General features: G+C 38.8%; 1 protein-coding gene across 1 annotated transcript; it reads left to right on the forward strand.

The window, feature by feature from the left end:
* Positions 1–2,008: 2,008 nt before the first annotated feature.
* Positions 2,009–22,446, forward strand: LOC109931427 (galactosylgalactosylxylosylprotein 3-beta-glucuronosyltransferase 1). Its single transcript, XM_020530719.2, has 4 exons — positions 2,009–2,126; positions 6,436–6,950; positions 14,862–15,158; positions 22,360–22,446. The coding sequence occupies exons 1-4, from the start codon at positions 2,015–2,017 to the stop codon at positions 22,444–22,446; spliced, it is 1,011 nt and encodes a 336-aa protein (XP_020386308.1). The 5' UTR covers positions 2,009–2,014.
* The last annotated feature ends 4,221 nt before the right edge of the window (positions 22,447–26,667 follow it).

A 26,667-nucleotide genomic window follows, 5' to 3' on the forward strand; every position in this document is an offset into this window, starting at 1 on the left:
TTTTCTAACCAGTCTTAAATTAGTGTTATAGTTATCAGTTTTCATTATATAGTCAACATGACCTCCCTGTGCATTCATTGTAGTGACTGGAACTGCTCAGTTTTTAAATCAGCGTTCAAACCAACAACTGGTACCTGTGTGAATGAAAATGTTTGAAGTATATTCCCTAAGAGTTGTTCAGTGTTTTACCTCACTGTAGGGCCACTCTGACAAACAAGCAGCCCTGATTATTATTATTCCAGCAGCAGCAGGCAGACAGTCCTGAAAACCATACAGTAGGACTAAGATAAGTAATTCAAGAACACCACTGTTGGTTTGAGTACTCCAAATAATCAGCCTGTTCTCATCAACCAGTAGAATTAAAATAGGCATCCATTAGAATTGCTTGGTCTTGGCTTTGAAAGACAGAAAAGTCATATTTTTGCTTTTATAGCCTGTTGGATTTAGTTCAGTTGCTGTGCGCTGATGCCATGTGTGTTGTAACAGCATTGACTCAGTGATATGTGAAAATGCAATGTTTAGACAATCAGAGCATTGTATTCAACCCTGACTGATTAAGTTTGAAATGGTTTATTGGTAACAGAGTCAGAAATGAAAAGGTCTGCACATTGAATGTAATTTCTTACCTGAATGAAGGTGATTTTTGCTAAGCTGTGATGACAACAGCTAAAATACATTAGTTGAAGAGATGTAACATATCTTACATTGGTTCACCGGCCCATTGTTCTCTAAATCTTCCAATAAACATTAAATCATAAATAAATCAAAATGGAAAATTCTGGAAATGTTGGGCAGCTCTGGCAGCATCCACGTAGAGAGAGATGAAACATAGTTAATGTTTCAGGTCAATAACTTGTTATCAGGACTCTGCTAACCCTGTTGCTTTCTCAGCAAATCTGCTGAGCATTTCCAAAATTTTCTATTGCTGCTTTAAAGTTCCAGCATCTGCAATATTTTGCCTTTGTGTTATTTGTACATATGGTCCACATGATAGTTCACCAAATATTTTGGGAAATAACATGCACGTATCCTATTTAAATCATTTCTTTACAACAATTACCAGAAAACCCAAAATTGAGAAGTATGAAACATCATAGTCTTCTAAAACTTGAGAATAATGATTCCTTAAGTCACACACTCTACTGAGTTATTTCCGCACTGATTTTGCTTTGGAATTTATCCAGATTGAGATTGCATCTTTACTTATTAAGGGTGGTATTAAAATCCAGTGGTATTATCACTGGACTGTTAATCCAGAGACCTACAATAAATATTTGGAATTAAGCGTCTAATGATGACAATAAATCCATTGCCGATTGTCGGGATAAACCCACCTGGTTCACTAATGTGCTTTAGGGAAGGGAACTACCATCCTTACCTCGTCTGGCCTACATGTGACTTGAGACCCACAGCAATGTGATTGACTCTTAACTGCCCTCTGGGCAAATAGGGATGGGTGATAAACGCTGCCTGGCCAGCAATGCCCTCATGCTGTGAATGAATAAAGAAAAAAAATTTCCTGTATTGAGCATCCACTGCAACATTCCACCATCCCATACATGCAGATATACACATTCCTCCAAGCTCACACTGTCCTTCTAAGGTTTTTTTTCCCCAAATGTGCACAGAATAAAGAGGAAAAGAGAGCATCCATGTTCTAAAATTCCATTACTGCTTCTTTAAAGTGTGCCCTGGGAATGCTTGGAGCAGTTCGTGCTCTGATCTTTCCTTTGCCCAAATTCCCAGCTTGCTTGCAATTGCACCACAGAAACTATCAATGCAACAATGTGGAATGTGTGGGTGGGAGATTAAGCCCTAGCTTTACACCAGAACCACATTTCCAAAATAGAGATGCTGTAATTGAAATCTTCCATCAAACAGTGTGTAAAGCAAGAATGTCGTGTGTAACTTGTGTAGAGTATTTTGAGCTTTATTTTCCATTGAATGATATGTAGCTCTGACCATTTTGGCATTTTGTGGCAGGTGATGAAGAAATGTAGGACCAATCTTGGAGATGCCGAAGAGACGGGACATCCTCGCAATTGTATTGATTGTTTTACCCTGGACCCTGCTTATTACAGTTTGGCACCAAAACGCCATCTCACCTCTGCTAGCCCTGAGAAAGGGTAAGTGATGGCAGCTTTACTGATTACCCAAACTGCTCATTGTTTGTAAAATGATTTTTGAAAGGAACACTCAGGAAGATTTTCTATAATTGTCCTCTAGATATAGAAATGTCAGGGTCAGAAAAATGTAATCCAGTGATGCAATATGAGATGTCGAAACGCTACCTTGTCCATATGATATTTCTGTGATTACTATAATAAGGGAGGTGTTAACTATATAAGCTAACCTATCCAATAAATGTCCTGCAAATGCTAATATTGCAATGCCATTACTATGTAATTGAAAAGTGGCAACAGCCATCATTTTTCATTTAGAAGAAAAGTTGAAACAATTGATGGAGTATTTCTGAACTAAGCGTTATAGAAATATAGAAATTTCACTAAAATTTCAGTCATTTTTTCTCAATTATTTAAAATTACCTTCTTATATACAGATTTTTGTCTCTATTGCCTGGGTGATGAAGTGTAGTGATGAAATTTGACCACAGTCCATGAACATTTTCTTTCTGCTCAGATTATAGAAGAAATGTTGAACAGTTCCAGTTACAAGTGAGAGATCCTGACTTTTGGACTTTCCTCTTCATGCTTCAGGACAGTGAAAATATCAGGCAAATGATAGTCTAATTGAAAGGAGAGATTGAATTAAATATGAACAGTTATTAAATGTGAAAAAGGAAGTACCATTGGATTATAAATGTAACTGAATACATTGGAAAATAAATATCAGATCATCAGTGTGAGTTGGAAAATTAATCAGCACCAGTCAACAACTGAATGAAACAGAACTGCAGTGTAGTGAAAATTCTGGTCGATGAAAGAAAATTAGAGCATAGAAAGACGAAAAGGACCAGTTAGATCAACAATCTGTCCTATACTGTCATAAAACGTAACTTCAGTTCACCATCATCCTCATCCATCCTGTGTACCCTGAACAGCCAGGCAATGTCCTGTGAGGAGCAAGTCATCAGAGATAAATAATAATTGAGAGAGTTAAGGCAAATGAGTGAAGAAACTCTTGTAGAAATTCAACCCCAGTGTTCCAGGTGAGGTTGACAGAAACCTAGTACAAGAATGAAATATATTTCCTGAATTATCTTGCAAATATTTTCCAACATTTCATTTTTCTAATAGCCTGATGAAACCCCAAATCTATTAATCCCATAGAACTAAAGATCATTTAGCAGCTTTAAACTAATGAACATTATCCTCCTCTAAGTATATGTAAGAAATGTAGATTGCTTGCAATTAATTCACTGATACAATTAAATTTTATGGTAACCTGAGTATGGTTTATATAATATTACAAGCATAACATTTTCAAATCATCCTTTTACTGTTCAGTTGTTGCAAATTGGTGGTCTGGCTTGCTGGTATTGTGTCTATTTGATATGCTCCTCTGCATATTCATTCCTCAGTGCTCTGCCCATTGGCAGGTCCTTGGCTCATTGCCTTCTGATGCTCCATCTTGAGCTGGTTTTGCCAGTGGTGACTTGTCATTGTCTCCCACTTCAAGGGGCAGGGCTAGGAGGCAGGTCCCAAATCTACATTGATCAGAGCAGGAATTGAACTGTGCTGCTTGAATTATTCTAATCACATGTTAACCATCAAGTCAACTGAGCTACCCATTTCACATCTAATAAATAAATTGGTTAATTTATCATTAAATCTCAGGCTCTTTTGTGTGGAGTTATGTGAAATTTAGTTAACTGGCCTATACAAAACCTTTTTGAAGCTGGTTTCCACCTTGCAATTGATTTAGTCAAACATGGCTGTCACCTATTTCACAAATTTCCTCTGGAATATTAATTATGTCATAGATATATTCAAGAGTATTCAAATTTTGGTCAGCTTCTTGAATGGAGCTAATAACCAAATCTAATTTCTAGTAATCACTTTCAAGTCTAATTTTTGAATTAATGTATATTCAATACTTATATATTAAGTAAGAAGCATTTATAACACTCATGATATTAATTTGTATTAACCCTTTAACTGATCTATTATTATGTTAGCATGGTCATTAAATTGCATTATAGTCACATCTCTCCAGATTGAAAATGCAATTTGTATAAAGTCCCATTGCCAGATAACATGTCTGTAAAATATAGGAATTCATGCCTGCCTAGGACCATGTGGCTCAGCAATCAATCATTGGAAATTTACATATATGTGTTGGAAAGGCTGTACAATTGCCACAAAGCAGTTGACAGTTAAGTGCAGATAATCAATGTTAGACTTGTTTTGTTTTGTATAATCATTTAAACACTAGCATCAATAAAATTATTTTTCATATAAAAGTATCTGCTGCAATGTAATACTCCATATATTTACAGAAATTAAATGTATCTGTTCTTTATAAACAAGCAATACATTTTTCTCTCCTCTCTTCAATAAATCCAAGTTGCAGCCTTTGGTCAATGAGGTAGGGAATTTGATCCGAATACTTTCTAATGATGTTCTGTAATCATGACTCCATGGGACTCTAGACAGTTTGCTGTCATTGTTTTATCACCTCTCTCTTTTAATAAGGCACTTGCTGAAAAAGAAAATTAAATCAGATGCGAGCAAGATGTAAAATTGTGATTGTGCATTCAGGATCCTGCAATCTGCAATGCCCAAATTTACATTTTGCACTTCTAGACTATTAAGTGTATGAGATATGTCATTGTGTGTCATCTTATCTCCATTGTCATACTTTCAGTTCTGTGCTGACATGTGCACATAGTGAGCTGAGACTGCAACGCAGTGCAAACTGAGTGCCGCACTGTCACGGTTACCATCCTCTGGCTGCATTATAGAATCATTGAATTATACAGTGCAGAAGAAGTCTTTTGGTCCATTGAGTCTGCATGATCAAAGACTACTCTAAATCTATACCAGGCCCACTTTCTAGCGCTTGGCCTTGAATGCTATGATATTTCAAGTGTGTATCCATGTACTTTATTAATAGTTGTGAGTTTTCCTGCCTCAGCTACCCTCACAAGGAATACATTTCAGGTTCCCACCACCCTCTGGGTGAAAGTAATTTTCCTCAAATGCCCTCTAAACCTCCTTCACTTTCACCCACCTTTCAGTTCAAAATTATGGCCCCTTGTTAATGACTCTTCAACTAAGGATACCAGCTACTTTCAATCACCTGTCCACAATCACAATCTATACAACTTATTATCTTATACACCTCAATCAGATCCCCTCTCAGCATTCTCTGCTCTAAATAAAATCAACTGAAGTTTATTCAGCCTCTCTTCATAGCGAAACTGCTCCATCCCAGGCAACATCCTAGTGAATCTCATCTACATCCTCTCCAGTGCAACCACATCCTTCCTATCATGCAGTGACCAGAACTGCATACAATACTCCAGCTGTGGCCAAACCATCTGTTTTTTTACAGCTCCAACATAACCTCCCTGCTCTTATAATCTAGGCCATGATTGATAAAAGCAAGTATGCCTTCTTAACTACCCATTCATCTGTCCTGTTGCCTTTAGGAATCTGTGGACAAGCATCCCAAGATCCCTTGGTTCCTTTGAGATTCTTGCTGTTCCGCCATTCATTGGGAACTTCCTTGTCTTGCTACTTCTTCCAAAATGCACCACCTTACACTTATCAGGGTTAAATTCCATCTGCCTCTGATCTGCCCATCTGACCTCTCCATCTATAGTCACCTGTAACACAAGGCCTTTATCCTCACTGGCAACCATCTTACCCTGTGGTAATAAGGAAAAGTTCAATCTGGTCAGTGAGGTTGATGCTAAAGATCCAAAACCATTACTAAGAGTTTGGACTTCTCCTGATATACAAGTAATATCACCAAACCAAAGTGCTATTCATTCCCTTATCCAGAATAGCTACTGCTATTTGTAATAAAAAGAAAAAGTGCTGGAGAAATTCAGCAGGTCTGGCACTGTCTGCAGAAAGAAAAACTTAACGCTTTGACTCCAATATGACTCTTCTTGAGATCTGCTGAGTTTCTCCAGCACTTTATCTTCTTCAGATATGCAGAACCAACAGTTTCTTTGCAATTACTGCTTTTAGCAGTTGTATTTCAAAAATAATTCCTTTGCTGAAGAACTTTGATTTATTTTGATCTGATAATGCAAGTGTAATCATTATAAATTATATCATACTGCACAGAAATATGATACACACGACACAACGAACAGATGGAGTAATGTAAAGTGCCATCTAGTGATCGAGTCTGAGTTCACATTTTGCTGTTAGCAGAACACACAGATGAAAATCAGAAACTAATGTATTCAGTCATTTTAAAATTTACAAAAACATAACCAAAAATTATCATTTTTTTCAGATGATGGGAGTGAGAATGGCAACCGCCGAGATATTGGTCAGTCATCAGGTTCCAAGGAGTATTGTCCATCAGATAAGGATATTGTGGAGGTGATCAGGACGGAGTATGTTTATACACGGCCTCCTCCCTGGTCAGATATCCTCCCCACAATTCATGTTATCACTCCAACTTACAGCAGGCCTGTACAGAAGGCAGAACTCACAAGGGTTGCTAACACCCTACTTCATGTGCCTAACCTCCACTGGATAGTGGTGGAGGATGCGCAGAGAAGAACAACACTGGTGACCCAACTCCTCAAGGAGACGGGCCTTAACTACACACACTTGAATGTAGAGACACCACGCAGTTACAAGTTGAGAGGAGATATTCGGGACCCTCGTTTCCCACGTGGCACAATGCAAAGAAACTTGGCACTGAGGTGGCTTCGGGAAATGTTCAATTTAAACAACACGCAGCAAGGGATCATATATTTCGCAGATGATGACAACACTTACAGTTTAGAGTTGTTTGAAGAGGTAAGCACGATCTCTTAGTGATGGCTGATTGTTATTAGAGCGGGTGACAGGTTTGTGTCCTGGGTGTAGATTCAGATTACGTCTCAAGCCTTGGCAGAAATTACATTGTTTAAAAACATCATCTGAACACCGAGGTTACAGACTTGAACACTCCTTCTGCCTGTTGTGCAACATGTACTGTTTCCATTTGCAGTCTTCATTTGTTCATGGCCTCCCTCAGCTGCAAACATCAGCTGTACAACTGGCATATGTCTCTTGTGTAAATTAGATGATTATCCCCCATAAGCTGCATTCTCTAGTGTACACACTCAGAGGAGTAATTTCCTGTGTACACAGTAATGACATAAAACCTTGCTTGGAAATTCATACGCATATTGCCTGCAAATTCTCAACATTAGAAGAGGGTTCTGTACCAATTGAACATACTTATAAAATATCTCCCATTTTACCCTCATGCTATTGTTATATATCTTCCCACATTGATCCATTGGTTTAAAAATACATTACAAATCAGTAACTAGTAGATGCAGTTTACCTGAATTTCCAAAGGCATTTAGCAAAGTTCCACATCTGAGACTGGGGTAGGAATTGTCAATGAGTATGAACAAATTCTACTTTATCCAGATGGACTAAGAACTGGTTAACAACAAAAGACAAAGTCTGGTGCTGAATGGACAAAATAACTAAAGCACATTGACAAACTTGCCCTGAGTTTTCAGACCTAGCCTGGTATGGAATAGGGTATGGGTGAAATAGTTTAACTAAGTTTGGAGATGACATGAAGCTATAGGGATGGTTAGAAAAGGAAAAGTACATTGATTCTTTTCAGAGCGTCTTGGTTCAATTACATTGAAGGTCTAAAATAATGTGGACAAATGTAGACAATGCATAGGCATTGCCAGAAAGTGATTACTTCACTGGGCTATTTGTCCAGAGATGAAACTTCAACTGCCACATGGCAGCTAGGGAATTTAAGTTTGGTTGACTAAATAGATCTGGGATAAAAATGTTAGTGTCATGACTTTGAAACTACCGTGTGATTTGAAAATACACTATCTAATTCGTTAATAATCCAAAGAAGAGGAAATCTGCTGTCCTTATCTGTGTTTGGCCTATATGTCACTCCAGTCAACAATGGATTTGCCTCTTACTTGGTCTCCAAAGTAAGCCACTAAATTGTATCAAACTGCTTTCTGTATTTGAAGAAGTTGGCCTTATTACCAGTTTCTTATGGGCAATTGAGGATAGTCAAAAAATAATGGCCTTGTCGTTGATGCTCACATCCAATGAATGAATAAAGAAGTATTAAGTGTGTATAAGATGAAAGAGTCGTTGAACACAGAAGCTGAAAATATCCTGTTAGTGTGAATCTATCATTGATAAACTCAAATTCTGATTGGCTGCATCTGCAAACCGTTGGATCTCAAGCCTGAACAAGGTCATACCAATACTGTACGTACATGTGCTGCATTCGGGAGAATAATACATAGATCGTGTTCAAGCCATTAAGCTTACATTTTCCTGGAGAGAAGAGGCTGAAAAAAGACATAATGCAGTCTTCAAAATAGTGAAACTTAAGAATGAATTATGAACCTTAATAATGAACAAAGGGCCACAGGAGAGAATATAACATATATAGGCTTGAATTTGAGAAAGTATCTTCTGCCTGCCCTTCCCCCAACAAACCTACCACAAGCAATTGGACAATTGATACATGAAAGGGAATCCAAGATCTGGTTATTAATTTAGGATCGATCTTTAAGAGGATCTGAAGTCATATCTGTTAGGAAAGAAAACAGATGGTCACAGAAATGCTCACAACAATACTTGATTTGACTTACTAGAGACAGCAGAAGGAACTTAACATTGCTTACAGTCATGTGATAGCAGTTCATGTTAGAATAATTATCTATGTTACCTAGATAGACAGGAATGTTGGGCCAAATGACCTCTAGTTAGTTAGAATAGCTTACGTGTTCACACAAAATGTTTTTCATTTTGATTTTATTCATTTGGACAGAGAAACAATAGATCAGGTTACTTTCCAGATGGTATGAAGTTCAATATACTGGATATCCAGAGACTTAGGAGTTTTGATGCATAGATGCATTTAAAATAACATGAAAATAATCAAAAAAGCTAATGGAATGCTGGCCTTTATATCTAAAGGACGGCAGTATAAGGATGCAAACCCTGGTTAGACCACATGGAGTACTCTGAGCAGATCAGGGCATCACACCTTTAGGAATGAACATTTCTGTTCTGAGGAAGTGTTACCAGACCCAAAACGTTAACTCTGATGTTTTCTTCACAGATGCTGCCAGACCTGCTGAGCTTTTCCAGTAACTTCTGTTTTTGTTCCTGATTTACAGCATCCGCAGTTCTTTGGCTTTTATTTAGGAATGACATATTGACCTTGGAGGGAGTACAATGTAGTTTTACAAGAATGAAATATGAGCTTCAGTAGTTGAGTTATGAGGAGAAACTATACAAATTAGGAAGGTAAAGAGATGATCTGATTAAAGTCGTCAAAATATTAACAGGAAAAGACAAAGTGGATGAAGAGAAATTATTTCTATGTGTTGAGGGTTCTAGACTAGGGGGCATAATTTGAGAATTGTGATAACATCATCCGGCAGAGATGTTAGGAAGAACTTCTATACACAAAGGGTGGTGGATGTACGCAATCCTCTTCCACAAGTGACAGTGAATGCTGGATCAGTTGTTAATTTTAAATCTGAGAAAATAACTTTCTGTTAAGCAAAGATATTAAGGGATATGGGCCAAAGGCAGAGATGTGGAGTTAGGCCATGGGTCAGCCATTATCTCATTGAATGATGGAACGGGCTCAAGGGGCTGAATGGCCTATTCCTGTTCATACATTCCTTTGATTTTGCATATTAACAAAAGTATACACTTCTTACAATTAGATGTATAGAATGATGTATAACTCAGAAACAGAAACTCAAAATGACTGGAATTGCAGTTAGTTAGGACTGAGTAACTTCAAATTTAATTAAGTACCTCAGACAATTATAATGGATCTGTTCCTTAAAAGACAACACATGAAATCATTTGGTATTTTAGTTAGCCATATATTTTAATGTTTCATTATATACAATAAATATTTGTACGTTTTACATCCTTTATTTTCATCTGAATGACATATTCCAATCTGACCTTTGTTATTCCCATGTGGTAATATTAACAAAGGAAGAAGCAGTCATGCCTAAAAGGAATGGGTCATTTGGGATCTAGAAATGGAGGAAGGTTTTAATTTTGTCTGATAACAAGGCAACAAAGTTAAGGAATTTTCAATATGTTCCACTGAGAGAAGACTATGAAAATTTTGCTACTCATTCTTCACGTTAAGCCTTGTTCAAACCCTATCCAGGACACTGCACTCAGTTTTAAGAACATATCAGGAAAGATATATGGATGTTGAAGAGGGTTCAGTACAAATCCATCAGAATTATACAGGAAGTTAGAGGATTAAATTGTGATGACAGGATTGTATTCCACTGAGAATAAAAGATTGATGGGTGAGGCCATTGAGGTGTTCCAGTTATGAAAGAATATGCTATGAAACACTTTTTCCATACAAAAGGTTAGCAAACAGAAATTCCACTCCTTGCCTTCAAGATAGAATTAATTGGACTTTTTAGCTGAAGTTATTAACGGACATGGAACTTCTTCGTAGAGAGATGGTGCAAGGATCTAATGAGTCTACAAATGTTCTTATGCAACACATACTACACTCATCAATAACATGCATGTGTCAAGAAGTGACCTATATGCAACTTCTAATGTATGTGGTTTCAACAGTTGGCGTGCCTATTTGATTCTTCTAACTGCCAGACTTTGTGATGCATTTTAACCCTAATTCTAAGACATAAATCAATTATAATTGGATAGAGTTTGAGACTGCCAATCTGAAGACTAGTAGTCCTCATGAGTATTTTACAGTATTTGTTATGTTTATCACAACAAGTACAAAACAAAAATAAAGTTCATGATTTTCAGCCTATCCATGTTGGGATGCTAGGTTACATTATTGGTTGACTTGGCACATTTGATTCTGTTCTGTTGCCTGGAGTTTTTTTTTGGTCTTATGTTTTTGTGTATTAAACCATCAAAATCCAGGCCTTATTAACTGTACTAGTCACTATGCTCCATTCATGATCAAAGGCATTTTAAACTCTAACTGGCTTAATAATGCATCAAAACTACATGAAAAGTTCATAGTCAATCTAGAATTGGTGAAGTAACATATCTAATTTCTGATTGGTTTTATTAAATGTACTGCTGATCTTTATGATGCTACTTCTTAATGTCTCCTCATTCATTCATTAACATGCCATTCATTTTATAAGCTTGTGCCTTTTACAACAGCTTATTTCTCTCAGTGTATATTTTCCATAGACCTTGACCAAGATAAGGTGGCATCAGTGATGCCATTCATGCACCTGCCTAGATAATGTGGTGTCACCTCCCAGAGAATAGTTATCATCCTAAATGTGCCAAATAACACATCTAAGAAAATTAAAACAACGACAAGATTACAAAACTAAATAAAGAGCCTACTTCTAAGTATATACTAAAAACTTTGTTACAAACTTAAACCATTTCACAATATAGATGTGTCTTTGAATGAAAACTTTAGTTTTCTGTAAAACATTCTCACATGCTTAGCCTAAGTTTATATTAGTTTGAGCCATCAAACAGCAACCATGATACCATAAAACAATATCTTTACTTTTGACCTTCCCATTAGCTTATTCTCTACAGAAACTGTTTTATAACTGGCCATAATTAAGCAAAATGTAACTTAATTCTTCACTTGCTTATTCAAGTCAAAGGTATCAATTACTGAAAGTAACTCAATTTTACACAGCTTTTTAAATAATCTACTTAGGCTTGTGATACCTCCCATATCGTTTTAACTTTGATGTTAACTTGAGGCATTTGCTTGTACTTTTCTGCTAAGTATTAATAAACTGTTCTTTTCCACTGACATTAATTTAGATATATTATTTTCAAGCTAGACATAAACTATACATTATTTCTTGATTAACCTTGTTATCTCAACTCTTTCTTTTACCATTGTTAATGTCCTCTACTCAGCCATTGATATTCCTTCAGATTTCTCAATAAAAAAACAAAATGCATTTTTCCTACTACAACATAGTGCAGTCCAGATTTAAGGTCATTATTGAAAAATCCCACGGGGCATTCACTTGAATGTCAAAAACCTGATTGGTGCTTTAATCACACACAACTACATAAAATCAATCTTCTGGGTCCATTTTAAGATTCCAGTCTTTGCTATCTCTATCTCCATCTGAATGTTAGAAGCCTTTTAGTATATTTTCTGAAGGATAGTTGTGCTTCAACCCATTACAGATAATTTTTATTTTATGATGACATGCAGAAATGTTTTACCTCAAAACGATAGCCAAGTCAGTAATAATGCTGTAAGGTTGGCTTTCACAAGCTCATGTACACTTTCAGTCGGACATAGACCATTATGCCTCAACTTGAGAAACAATGTTCAACCCATTAGGGTTATAACAATATGTAATGTATAATTCACAATGCTTTATAGCCCACAGTGCCAGTGTAATGATAAATATGATAATGAGACAGTGACAAATGTAACATATTCTCCTAATTTGTTTTTCACTAATATTGCACTTAACTTTGCATCTTTGAGAGTTATCATGCCATTTCTACCAGCATTAAGAGTCTTGTCATCAAAGCTGAATCTGTTGACTCTTCTTTGACAATATACGTTTGATAATGTAAGGATTCGTCCACAACAACAAAACAGATACTGTTCGAGCCTGATTTTAACTCTGTGTAAGAGAATGGGTTTTCATTGAGTTACAATGCCACCCCTTTAGCTGCAGTACCTTACACTGGATAACTAGTCTGTGAAACTCTAATCAAGATCAAGATCTTGAAGCAAAATATCACTTAGGTAGTTAAGATGAAAACCTGACCAGAAAGCGTTTGTTGTCATGTAGGTGAAGGAGGTGACTTTTTGCACACAGCAAATTTCACAGACAGAAAATGAAATGGAGGTTTTGGTGTTTTGAACTAAGGAGACAATACTCGCTTGATCAAATCAGGAACTCTGAGTTCTTCTGTTGTGTACAGCCAGAGCAGATCCTCATTAAGAGGGATAACAGAAACAAATTGCTCTTAGTCACCATATGTAAGAGCAAAAACATGTCAGCAGCACATTACATACCCTATGATTTTATTTTCTACTAACTCTAATGAAGGAAGAAACCTGATAGGGTGCAAAACAGACTGTCAATTCTCTATTGCTGTTCTGTGCAGTTTTACCCCCAAAGCATTTTACATTATGGCTAAGATAACACAGTGTGGAGCTGAAGGAACACAGCAGGCCAGGCAGCATCAGAGGAGCAGGAAAGCTGACGCTTTGGATCAGGACCCTTCTTCAGAAATGGGGGAGGGGAAGGGGGCTCTGAAATAAATAGAGAGGAGGGGTGGGACTGTGGAAGGTGGGTGGGATGGTGATAGGTGAGTGCAGGTAGGCAGTGATGGGGATTGGTCAGTGAGGTGGGAGGAGCGGATAGGTGGGAGAGAAGATGGACAGGTTGTGTCAGGTCGAGGAGGCGGGGATGAGAGGGAGGGTTGGTCATGGGATGAGGCTGGGGGGTGGGGGGGTGTTGGTTACTTTCCAGCTTATCCTCATAACCTTGATTCTATCACTGATTAAAAATCTGCCTATCTTCAAGAATCAACCCCCACAGCTCTCTGCGGTAGAAAATTTCACAGATTCACTACGCTTTGAGAAAAAAAATACCCTCATGTCTGTCTTAGATGGGCAATGCCGTACTCTAAGATTGTGCCCTCTGGTCCTTGGCACTCCCACAAGCAGAAACAATCTCTCAACATCAAATTGATTAAAGTTGTGTTCAGGTTAGGAATAGTCAATTGTTGGTATATTGTTACAGATTTCTACATAAGATTCATCAAAGTAAATCCAACTCAGTGATTTAATGTTTCAGGACTGAGGTAGAACAATGGTGAGGAAACTCAAGGAAGGACAAAAGCCTATGTTACAGATCCATAAAAACAAACAAATAGGATAATAAAAAATACAATATTGACTGAATCACATTGCAACTTACTGTCTATGCATATGTACATTCCATAATTGCTTACAGATCAGCACTGTTAAGTAATCATTTTGTTTTGTTCCCCTCTTTGGTTGAGAAGTCAAAGTTATAGATGTACATTCAAAGTTTGCACTCAGAACCCACCATGGCAGAATTTAAGTTCAATTAATATGCGTGTATATAAGGCTGTTCTCAATAATGGTGCCATGAAACCACCACCAATTATCTTAAAAAGCGATCTGGATAATTTATGTCTTTTTTCAGGGAAGGAAATCTGCAATCTTCAGCTGGTCTGTGATACATGCAATTCCAGACTGGAAATAATGTGGTTCACTTTTAACTGACTCTGAAAAGGCCCTCTCAGTTCAGGGGCAATTAGGAATGGGCAACAATTGCTGGCCTTTCCAGTGACACCCACATTGCATGTGGATTAAGAAACGGCAATACTCATAAACACAATAAGTTTATTGCCATCTGGCTAACTATAAACTTGAACATCTTTACTGATATTGTATGGCTGGTGACATTAAAGAGAAGGTGAAACATATCCAAAGTGAGAGTATTCTGATCTCGAGTCACATCTTCCAACCATGCTGACTAAAGAGAGATTCAATTTGATTGAAGTTTGCATAGCACATTACATGCAATTAAAATACATAAAGGACTAAACCTTTAAATGCATTTTGATAGTAATTCTATTGACTTGATTTCCAAGAACAGAACATGTCACCACTCTTTTTTTCTCCCCACTTTCCATTAGATGCGCGCCACAAGGAAAGTCTCTGTCTGGCCTGTTGCCTTTGTGGGCGGACTCCGTTATGAATCTCCAAAAGTGAATGCAATGGGAAAAGTTTATGGATGGAAAACAGTGTTTGATCCGCACAGACCGTTTGCCATTGATATGGCAGGGTTTGCAATAAACCTTCGATTAATCCTGCAGAGACCTCAAGCTTATTTCAAGCTACGTGGAGTAAAGGGTGGCTATCAAGAAAGTAGTCTTCTACGAGAGTTAGTGACACTAAATGACCTGGAACCTAAAGCAGCCAATTGCACTAAGGTAGATCCTATACATGTATAAATCACATCTACTGTACATGTTGGAGAAAAGACTGTATATTTGCAAAGAAGGACTTTGCTTTAGCACCATTTTTGCTCAAAGGACATCCAAAGCATTTTACAAATAAATGATTACTTATTGAAATATAGTCACTGCTTTCTGTAGGCAAATAATTTTGCACACAACAGAGGTCTCCAAACAGCACTGTGATAATAGGTCAGTTAATTTGACTTTTAAAGTAATGTCTGAATGATACATGTTGGATAGGACACTGGCAGAACTCCCCTGCTATTCTTTAAATATTGGCATGAGATTTTCCTATTTTGGGTATCACTGGTTAGATCAGTATTTATTATCCACCTCTAATTGCTCAGAGGGCAGTTAAGAGACAACCATATTGCTGTGAGTCTGGAGTTACATATAAGCCAGAGCAGATAAAGGATGGTAGATTCTCTTATAAAGGATATTAGTGAACCTGATGGGTTTCCACAATAATCAAGAGGGGACAATGGTCACCATTAGGTTAGCTATTTTTTTTAAATTCTGGATTATTAGCGAATTCAAATGTCACCACCTGCAATGGTGGGATTCAAACACATTTAGTCTCAGAATCTTAGCTTGTAGTTCTGGCCTCCTAGACTACTAACATTACCACTACCCCACCACTTGCCCAAATCCACCTGAGAGAGCAGCTTGAGCCTTGGTTTAACAAGTTTGTTTGTTACTGAGAGTTGGGTAATGTTTTGCATTAGAACACAATCAATAGTCAGGACCAAAATTTGGCCAAAAATTGAGGTACTTTTGAGAAGAGTTTTTTTCTTTAATTCTCTCACATTTCTACTTAAACACATTTGCCTGTCAGGAGATATAAAATGTGCCAAGAAGCAGCATAATTAAGTAAATTATTAGAACACATGTTTTTCTCTCTAAGTTTTGTTTTAATTAATATTTCTTGCTATATAAGGTCTTGACTCAGCTAGGTACTTTTAATCCCAGTGTCTCGCAAGCAGCTTAATAATTTGGCCTTGAACACCTGTAAGTAACTTCAAAAACTTCAGAACCATTTGCTATTATTTTGGAATCTATGTTCATACAATCATAGAAAATTTATTAAATCATAGTCAGTGTCTTGTGAGTCAAAAAGAATGTTACAGTAGTTTGTAAACATCACCTTGTACCCAAATGAATCAGCATTGGAATGAAGGGTCTGTTTCCATGCTGTACAGCTCTACGACTCTAAAAGCCTCCTCAAGGGTCTGGAAGGTTATGATTAATGGTCATTATGGAGGTGGGGGTAGTGGTCAGCTATGTGGGTGGGGTCAAATTGTGGAACAATTTTTTTAACAGTACAACATAGCAAAAATCTCAATTCACAACAGCTACAATCTGTGCTTGCAAATCTGCAATTCTTTGAGCTGGTTTGGCTAATTTTGGGTGGATTGTGCTGAAACCTATTGAGCTATTTAGTGGATAGTCCGGGCCAACTCATTGAATAATACAGTAGTCCCCCAATATAACATTAAGATATGGCGTGAGATTTGAATTCATGATCATCTGACTAGGCATGAATGCCATCACTGAACCAAAGCTGAATCAATTATACATTCACCTCCATGCTCAAAGCAGTGCTGTTCAGTCCAACTGTGTCTAGAAAATGTAGTATTAATGTGTGCTATCATGAGGAGTTTATGGAGTTAGCAATTATTATGATTGCTCCATAAGTTGACTAGTGTGTTATAATTGAATAGTAATTAATGTACCTCAGATACCTCATATCATTTTTAATAGTATCAGAATATTTCTCAGGCGATGTTATCTAATAAAACTTTAAAACAATTTATAGTTAATCTCATGTAATGCTATAAAGTAATTAATGCAAAATAATCTAAAGAATTTTAACTAGCAAAATTCTAGCACACACCATGCATGTGACTACAGAAAGCTATTTTTAGTTAGGCTCAAAAACAGCAGCATTATCTTCTATATATAAAATCAATAACTGAGAATCTTCCTTTTATTAAACTTTATTATTTTCCCTTTTCTAAATTAGCTGCCAGATGGATGGTCAGAGGAAGAAATGTGAGATGGTTCATATTCTGATTCTTTTTCATCCTAATGGAACGATGGACTGGTCTCAGTTTTGACCTATTTGCTTTGTTTGGAAATATGGAAGAGTCAAGGCACAGGCTGCCAGTCTTTTCATGATTTATTGCCAAATGCTCCATGATAGCTTAATGAAAAGTAGAATGATATTTTGTGGCATTTTGATACAAGCAACTACATTAAAGCTTAGTTGACTTTTTATTGCCTGCTGAAATGGTGTAGCAAGCCGCTCAGTTCAAGGGCAGTTAGGGATGGGCAATAAATACCCACAGAAAGAATGAAGAAGGAAAAGGTAGAGCAAGGGGTTTCACTAACACAATGCTAATTTAAATTACAAGAATTCGTTGAATAAACTACAAGGATAATATAATGATGCTGACAAGCTACAGACATTTGGAAGGTGAGAAAAAAGAGATTTGATGTCTAGCATCAATTTTGACATTGCAACCCCATGGCACTTTGTGAGAAAAAAAACTTGTAGGACATATAGGAAAATATAACTTTTCAGAAAATGCAGGACATAAATGGGTGCTTATAAATCAGTCACTAAATGCCTTTCAATTTTTCTGTCATTTTCCTGAAACTAAGGAGATGATTACAGCCAAACTTTGGGGTGCTTGAAACTTCTGCAGAAAATGACACGGTTTATCCCATTTACTGTCCCATTGTCTTCTCTGAAAACTCCTATTGCTGCCATATGGGCTGTTGCCAAATCAAGCTAAAGTTTAATTGTTCATAACATTTTGTTCCCTGCAGAAATTACTTACAGCTTATCATAGGAACATAGCATCACTACAATGGAAGCAGGCCATTTGGCCCATTGAGTCCACACCGCCGCTCCGAAAAGCATCCCATCCATACCCACGCCCCCATACCCTGTCTCTGTAAACCTGCATTTCCCATGGCTAGTCTGCACGTCCCTGAACACAATAAGCAATTTAGCATGGCCAATCCACCTAACCTTATATCCAATTATATCTATTCGGCATGTTTCTGTTTGCTTACTTGCCTTACTGAAATTGTGGTCAGAGTACTTGTACCTCACTTAGTCGACAGTTTGCTCTATATGTTCATTGTATTTATATTTATGGATACCCCTTAAAATGTGCAGCAACTCTGATATTAAACCAAGCCAAACAGTTGTACCAGGGAAGGGCAACATGTAAGGCTCAACATAAGGGTGAGAAATAGCATCTAGTTTTGCAGCTGAGGAAACAGCAAAAACCTTGAAAGTACAAGAGATCCAATTGTCACACTCCTGACTCAGCTTGTGAGCTGTGTCTCAGGCATGTTCATGGGACACTCAACCTGGTCCATGTGGAAGATTCTTATTCATAATGAGACATGAGTCAAAATGCAGTATACAGAAGAAGCCAGGAAATGGAGGTTTTTTTATAATGTGTATCAACACTGAGACAGGCATCAAATAAATGCTGGCAAGCCCAAATTTGCAAGATGCACTAACAGTAGCGACATTTTATATCATGTGGAAATGTAGGAATAGAAGCACAGAAAATGAATGAACTCCAATCTCCATTTTGAAAGTTATCCTTCATACTCAAAGATGTTCTACTTTAGACCTCATGGTTTAGAGTTTTGCTGTATTACTGGTGGATTGACTACACATGCAGAAGTTCCAAAAGAAGTCAGTGTCCCTCACAAAAAAAGTCAAAAGCTGTGAACATTCAAGATAATAACATTGTGTTTACCTACTGCCTGTTGCTAAAACATTTGTTAGGCATTGCCTCTGAGAAAATATTTGGAGCATTTTCCTAGCTCGGGCAGCAAATGGCTCAGCTGCTGAGAGAAGGTAGGTTTTGTTTCTGTATTGTGTTTCCTCATCTCATCTGTCAATGCCAGTCAAGCAACAACTGGCTCTAGTGTTTAGGGAGAGGAAGGTTGAGTCAGATTTCCATTCCTAATTGCCAAAATCAATTGATGGAAGTCCATTTTTGAGACCGCTGGTTGAGATTGAGTAGTGATGCCTCCTTTAGTCACACAGATGTAGTGCACAAATGAACAGTAATGTTTTGCCTGATCCTGGATGACTCGAGTACAAAATGAGTAGCCTTGAGAAAGAAAGAAGGAGGGGAGAAAATTGATGTGAAAAGAGCTTAGAGGAAAGGAAATTTCACATAGTGGTTCCACATGCCTGTAACCCTACTTATCCATCAGAAGATGAACTGGTATGCCTATAGCTCTCTATATAGTCAGTTCAGCCAAGAAGCTGCCTTTCTCTGATGTTTGTACTAATTTAATACAAGCTCACCTCTCCAATCTTAATGCATAAATATAGACAGAATCATTGCAAGGAAGTAAAAAGAGATTGTGGTGACTTTGGGGAAAGATGAACTGTGGAAAATAAGTTATCAATTTTAAAGATTTATGTAAAACACTGTACTTAAATTCATTCTTTTACAGTTCACATACATAATATAATTTCTAGCAGAATACTATAGTGATCCAGGCTGTCACTTTAAAGCATTAAATACACACATAAATCATAGCAACATGACCTCAGTATCATCAGCAATCTCTTTGGTATCAAACATCACCTTTCTCCTTGCTCACCTTTCTACTGCAACAATTCCTTAAACGTTTGCATCGTATTTCCTCCAATTCTGAGCTTAAAGCACCAAGCTCCTGGATTTAGGAGCCTGGAAGCATTCATTTTCTTAGCACTATAATTTGTCAAAATGAAATTGTCCAGACGCTGGTGGTGCATACGCTATGAGGAAGAAACAAATTACTCTGTATGTCCCTAGTGAATACATACCTATTTAGCTCAGCTAAAATCTAGTGGCACTAATACATTCTAAAATTGGCATTATTCATGTTTGTGCTCTGTCTACAGTATCACATTCCCGGTTTGCTTTTTATCTGCTATAATTTTTAACTTTTGAAATTATTTTCCTAATGAACTTCAATCGTTTTTACAGAACATTGTGCACATAAACAGCATATAACAGAAAGATATCTTAATGTTTTGGAGGGGTTATTTTACTTGAACTTTTCCGAGAAAGGATTCTCCACAAATTTGTCCGTTTCCCCATTCTGACTTACCTGTACTATGTTTATAGCCTTTTAAGCATTTTTTAAAACAAAGATAATTTACATTCACTTATTGTTAACTTTCAATGGCTTTTATTCAATAAAAGGAATCAGACTAATACATTATAATTCACTCCTTTGGGACTAAATCAGAGATGCAGGCTAATGTTCTTGGGACCAGCATTTGAATCCCACGAGGTAGAATTTGAATGGAATAAAAATCTGGAATGAAAGGTTAGCCTTGTAGCAACCATGAGACAATTGTTGTAAAAAATATTTGTTTCACTATTATCCTTTAGAGAAGGAAACTGCCATCCTTAGTGTGTCTGGCTTACATGTGGCTCCAGACCCATACCAATGTAATTGACTCAACTGCCTTCTGACAATTAGGGATTGTCAATGAATGCTGGCCCGGTTAGTGACATCCCATTTAAAAAAAACCTGAATATATGGAATATTCAAGTCCTAATATTGAGCAAGAGATTTACCTGAATTTAGATTTTCTTCTAAACATTATCTCGCAGATTGTTACAGAGTTCAGTGAATTTTTGTGTGTATTTTCAACCTTCTCTTCTTTTACAGCTTGATGCTGTAACTTGATGTCACACACATTTCCTGTGATCGTATAATTTTAGTAACTTACTTTTCTTCCGTGTTCTGTTTGGTTCAGGCCAGAACAGTCCTGCCAGAACAAGACCAACTACACCCTGGAATAGCCTGAAACATCATTGACAGTCCATTCAAATGAAAGATGAGTAGCAGTGACTTTAAGTGATAGAAAGGATGAACAAAAGCCATTAATTTGTGCACAGCAAACACATACAAAAAGGGTTGTGACAATGACCAAATAATCTGTTTCACTGAGGTTAGTTGAGAGATTAATAATAGCCAAGGCACTAAGGACTACACCCATGGTTATCTTCAAAATACTGCTGTGCAATCACCTCAGCTGAAAGTTTTGTTTTAAAGACAGGGTAGCTTAATCTTTACATTGAATATTTATGTTGGACACAAACCTTTAATAATTCATTTGAATTAGACTATTGAAGACAGAGCTATAAGTTTTTTTGGCAGCAAAGTCTAAGAGCTGGTGAATGGTGCTGCATATTGTTTTGCAACAAAAATTAAATTATTTCTTTATTAGATTACAGAAATTGCTGGAGTCAAAACAAAAATGGAATTTTCCCAGAGAAGAGAGGTTGATGATCTCCAGTGGGTTTCACACGTTGCCTTTTGTTAGCATATGCTTGTAGATCACAAGATTTCTAGATTTTGAATATCTGTCCCTTCAGAAGCACAAAGGGAAAGGTTGGCCTGCGCATGATACCTCCTTTGAGAGTTCAGTCAATTACAAGAACCCATAGCCTATCACTGTACGGTACATCATATTAGTATAACAGGTCGTTGTTTCAAACCATTAACACATGGAAGACAACTTGCCTTATTTGATCTCACTAAGTAACACAGGGGGCCTCATAATGTCAAATTATTCCACAAACTACTTATTAACACATCATAAGGTTCTTAACCAAAGGATACAGATAGAAGATAATTGGCAATTGGGAAAAATGAGGCAAAAAATAAATTATGCAGAGGGTTGTTATGATCTAGAATCCATTGCCTGAAGGGGTTGTGGAAACATCTTGAATGATAACTTCCAAAAGGGAATTGGATTCACACTTGCGAAGGAGAAATTGTCAAGGCTAAGGGAAAAGAGTAGACAAGTGAGACTAATTGGAAAGCTCTCTCAAAGAGCTGTCACAGACACAATGGGTTGTATGATATAATGACTCTTGCCTTTGCTTTTTTAGAAGACAAATGAAGCTTCATTTTCAATGGATCCCTCATGGCCAGAAATTTGTACAATGTATCAAAGAGAAAATACACAACTCAGTTTTTGTAACCCACACTGTTGGCACACTTCAACACTTCTGCACAACTTTGAAGGAGCAGTGATCAAACTCTGTTTCAATGCAAGATTTCCTTTTGGGTTTTGTGTTATTATGGAATCTGTTGTGTTCTTACCTCCATTTTTCTTTCCACATAGATACTAGTTTGGCACACACGGACTGAGAAACCTGTGCTGGTGAATGAAGGCAAAAAAGGCTTCACAGATCTGAACGTGGAAATATAAATGCACAGGTAAATATACAAAAAAATACAAATTTACAAATCGTTGAAGGATGCAAAGCAAATTGGTAAATCAAATGAAAAAAAACAAGATAATCAGAATAGTAAATGGGACAGTGAATACATGAACAAGGGAGCCAGAAATGCTTCACCTTTAAATTTGCTGCTTAGCTCTCAGCTGGAGAATTGTGGACAATTCTAGGTACCACACTTTACGAAGAATGACAAAGCCAGGAAGAGCTTTACCAGGATGATGCCAGAGATGTAGAAATTCAATGGCATGGAGAGATTGGAGAATCGGATATTGTTCTCTTTAGAGTGGAGATGGTTAAAGGAAGGCATATTAGATTATCCAAAATTATAATGAATCTTAAAACAATTACAAATAAACTAAGATAACAAGGTGTAGAGCTGGATGAACACAGCAGGCCAAGCAGCATCAGAGGAGCAGGAAGGCTGACGTTTCGGGCCCAGATCCTTCTTCAGAAATGGGGGAGGGGAAGGGGGTTCTGAAATAAATAGGGAGAGAGGGGGAGGCAGATAGAAGATGGATAGAGGAGAGGATAGGTGGAGAGGAGACAGACAGATCAAAGAGGCGGGGATGGAGCCAGTAAATGTGAGTGTAGTTGGGGAGTTAGGGAGGAGATAGGTCAGTCCAGGGAGGATGGACAGGTCAAGGGGGCGGGATGAGGTTAGTAGGTAGGAGATGGGGGTGGGGCTTGAGGTGGGAGGAGGGGATAGGTGGGAGGAAGGACAGGTTAGGGAGGCGGGGACGAGCTGGGCTGGTTTTGGGATGCGGTTGGGGGAGGGGAGATTTTGAAGCTTGTGAAGTCCACATTCATACCATTGGGCTGCAGGGTTCCCAAGCAGAATATGAGTTGCTGTTCCTGCAACCTTCGAGTGGCATCGTTGTGGCACTGCAGGAAGCTCAGGATGGACATGTCGTCTGAGGAATGGGAGGGGGAGTTGAAATTGTTCGCGACTGGGAGGTGCAGTTGTTTAGTGCGAACCGAGCGTAGGTGTTCTGCAAAGCGGTCCCCAAGCCTCCGCTTGGTTTCCCCAATGTAGAGGAGGCCACAACGGGAACAGCGGATGCAGTATACCATATTAGCAGATGTGCAGGTGAAGGGAGGAGGTGTAGGGGCAAGTGTAGCACTTCCTGCGGTTGCAGGGAAAAGTGCCGGGTGTGGTGGGGCTGGAGGGGAGTGTGAAGCGGACAAGGGAGTCACGGAGAGAGTGGTCCCTCCGGAAAGCAGATAAGGGTGGGGAGGGAAAAATGTCTTTGGTGGTGGGGTCGGATTGCAGATGGCGGAAGTGTCTGAGGATGATGCGTTGGATCCGGAGGTTGGTGGGGTGGTACGTGAGGGCGAGGGGGATTCTGTTTTGGTTGTTATTGCGGGAAGGGGATGTGAGGGATGAGTTGCGGGAAATGCGGGAGACACGGTCGAGGGCGTTCTCGACCACTAAGGGGGGATGTTGCGGTCCTTGAAAAATGAGGTCATCTGAGAAGTACGGGAGTGGAATGCCTCATCCTGGGAGCAGATGCGGCGGAGGCGAAGGAATTGGGAATAGGGGATGGCATTTTTGCAGGAAGGTGGTTGGGAGGAGGTGTATTCTAGGTAGCTGTGGGAGTCGGTGGGTTTGAAATGGATATCAGTTTCTAGGTGATTGCCAGAGATGAAAACGGAGAGGTCCAGGAAAGAGAGAGCGGTATCGGAGATGGTCCAGGTGAACTTAAGGTTGGGGTGGAAGGTGTTGGTGAAGTGGATGAACTGTTCGAGCTCCTCGTGGGAGCACGAGGCGGCGCCGATACAGTCATCAATGTAACGGAGGAAGAGGTGGGGTTTAGGGCCAGTGTAGGTACGGAAGAGGGATTGTTCCACGTAACCTACAAAGAGGCAGCCATAGCTTGGGCCCATGTGGTACCCATGGCCACCCCCTTTGTCTGTAGGAAGTGGGAGGAATTGAAAGAGAAGTTGTTGAGGGTGAGGACGAGTTCGGCTAAGCGGATGAGGGTGTGAGTGGAGGGGGACTGGTCGGACCTACGGGACAGGAAGAAGTGGAGGACCTTTAGGCCATCTGTGTGGGGAATGCAGGTATATAGGGACTGGACGTCCATGGTAAAGATGAGGTGTTGGGGACTGGGGAATCGGAAGTTCTGGAGGAGGTGGAGGGCGTGGGTGGTGTCACAGACGTAGGTAGGGAGTTCCTGGACTAAGGGGAAGAAAATGGAGTTGAGATAGGTGGAGATAAGTTTGGTGGGGCAGGAGCAGGCAGAGACAATGGGTCGACCAGGGCAGTCAGGTTTGTGGATTTTGGGAAGGAGGTAGAAGCGGCGGTGCGGGTTTGGGGAACAATGAGGTTGGAGGCTGTGGGTGGGAGGTCACCTGAGGTGATGAGGTTGTGGATGGTTTGGGAGATGATGGTTTGGTGTTCGGGGGTGGGGTCATGATCAAGGGGGCGGTGGGAGGAGGTGTCGGAGAGTTGGTGTCCGGCCTCGGCGATGTAGAGGTCAGTGCGCCATACTACAACTGTGCCTCCCTTGTCCGCAGGTTTTATGGTGAGGTTGGGATTGGAGCGGAGGGAGCGGAGGGCTGCACGTTCTGCGGGGGAGAGGTTGGAGTGGGTGAGAGGGGTGGAGAGGTTGAGGCGATCGATGTCTCGACGGCAGTTGGAGATGAAGAGGTCGAGGGAGGGTAGGAGGCCTTGGTGGTGTCCAGGAGGAAGAGGTGTGTTGGAGGTGGGAGAAGGGGGTCAGTAGAGGGAGGGTTAGGCTCACAGTTGAAGAAGTAAACGCGGAGGCGGAGGCGGCGGAAAAACTACAAATAAACTAGTTGCTCATTTATAAATTTCTTGACAATACAGAAATAGGAAAACAATAAAAGAAAAATACAGCAAATGCTGGTAATCTGAAAAAAAACTGAAAATGCAGTTCAAGTTCAGTGGTCTGGCAACGTCTATGGAGAGAGAAACAGAGTTTATGTTTTGAGACCTTTATAACTCTTCTTTAGAACTGGAGGGAGATCGAAAGATAAGAAGGGGGACAAGCTGGCGGATTAAAACAGAAATTCCGTCAGAGAGGACACCAGAAATTCTTCAAGATGGACATACCTGGAAGAGTAGTGGCAGTGAATTAAACACCCAAATAAAGACAATAGATGCTGGAAATCCAAAGAAGTGTCTCTTTGCATAGATACTGCTAGATCTGCTGAGTTTCTCTAGTGTCCTCTGTTTCAGGTAGGGAAGCATGTTGAGAGAATATGTTACCAAAAGGATGTAGGTAGAGCAAATAAATAGGCAAAAAATTGATAAATGGATTACAAAGTGAAAAAATAAGATTTGTCAACTTTGGGAGGGAGAATAGAAAAGCAGGATCTTATTTAAAAGGAAAAAGACTGCAGAATTCTGTAGCACAGTAGGGATCTGAATGTACTTGCACAGGAATCAGAAAATGTTAGCATGCCGGTACAGCAAGTAATTAGGAAAACAAATACAATGTCAACCTTTATTGCAAGGAAATTGGGGTACAAAAGTAAGGACATCTTGCTACAACTGTAAAGGATATTGATGAGAACACGCCTGAATTACTGCATCCAGTTTTCATTTCTATATTTAAGGAGAGGTAGACTTACAGTGGAGGCAATTCCAAGAAGGTTCACTCAGCGGATTCCTGCAACAAAGGATTTGTCTTCTAAGGAAAAAGCTGAGGGGGGTTACCCAGCACATTTTGCAACTAAATGAATAAGATAATTTTAAAGGTTTTAAAGGTAATTTTAGTGAAAAATATTTGATTCTGAGGTAAATTGACAAGGTCGATGCGAAAAGGATGTTGCCCTTGTGGGGCAATCTAGAACTAAGGTGAACAGTTTAAGAATGAGGGATGTCCCATTTGATGGAGATGAAGAAAGAATTTCTTCTTTCAGAGGGTCATTATTATTTGGGATTCTTTATCCTGGAGAGCAGTGGAGACTGGGTTATTGAATTTATTTACGATTAAGTTAGACAGATTTTTGATTTACAATGGGCCAAGGATTATGGAGCAGGCAAGAAAGTGGAAGTCATGGAGTCAGATTAATTTAACCTTATTGAACGGCAAAGCAGGCTTGAGGATCCATATGGCACTTGCCTGCTCTTAATTCTTATGACCTTAGACACGTGGTTCAGCAAACACAGAGGTTATAATTTAAAATAATTTACAGAAGAGTTGAAGGGAAAATGAGAAGAC

The sequence above is a fragment of the Rhincodon typus genome, chromosome 32 (assembly GCF_021869965.1).
Source record: "Rhincodon typus isolate 14 chromosome 32, sRhiTyp1.1, whole genome shotgun sequence".
Taxonomy (NCBI): Eukaryota; Metazoa; Chordata; class Chondrichthyes; order Orectolobiformes; family Rhincodontidae; genus Rhincodon; species Rhincodon typus.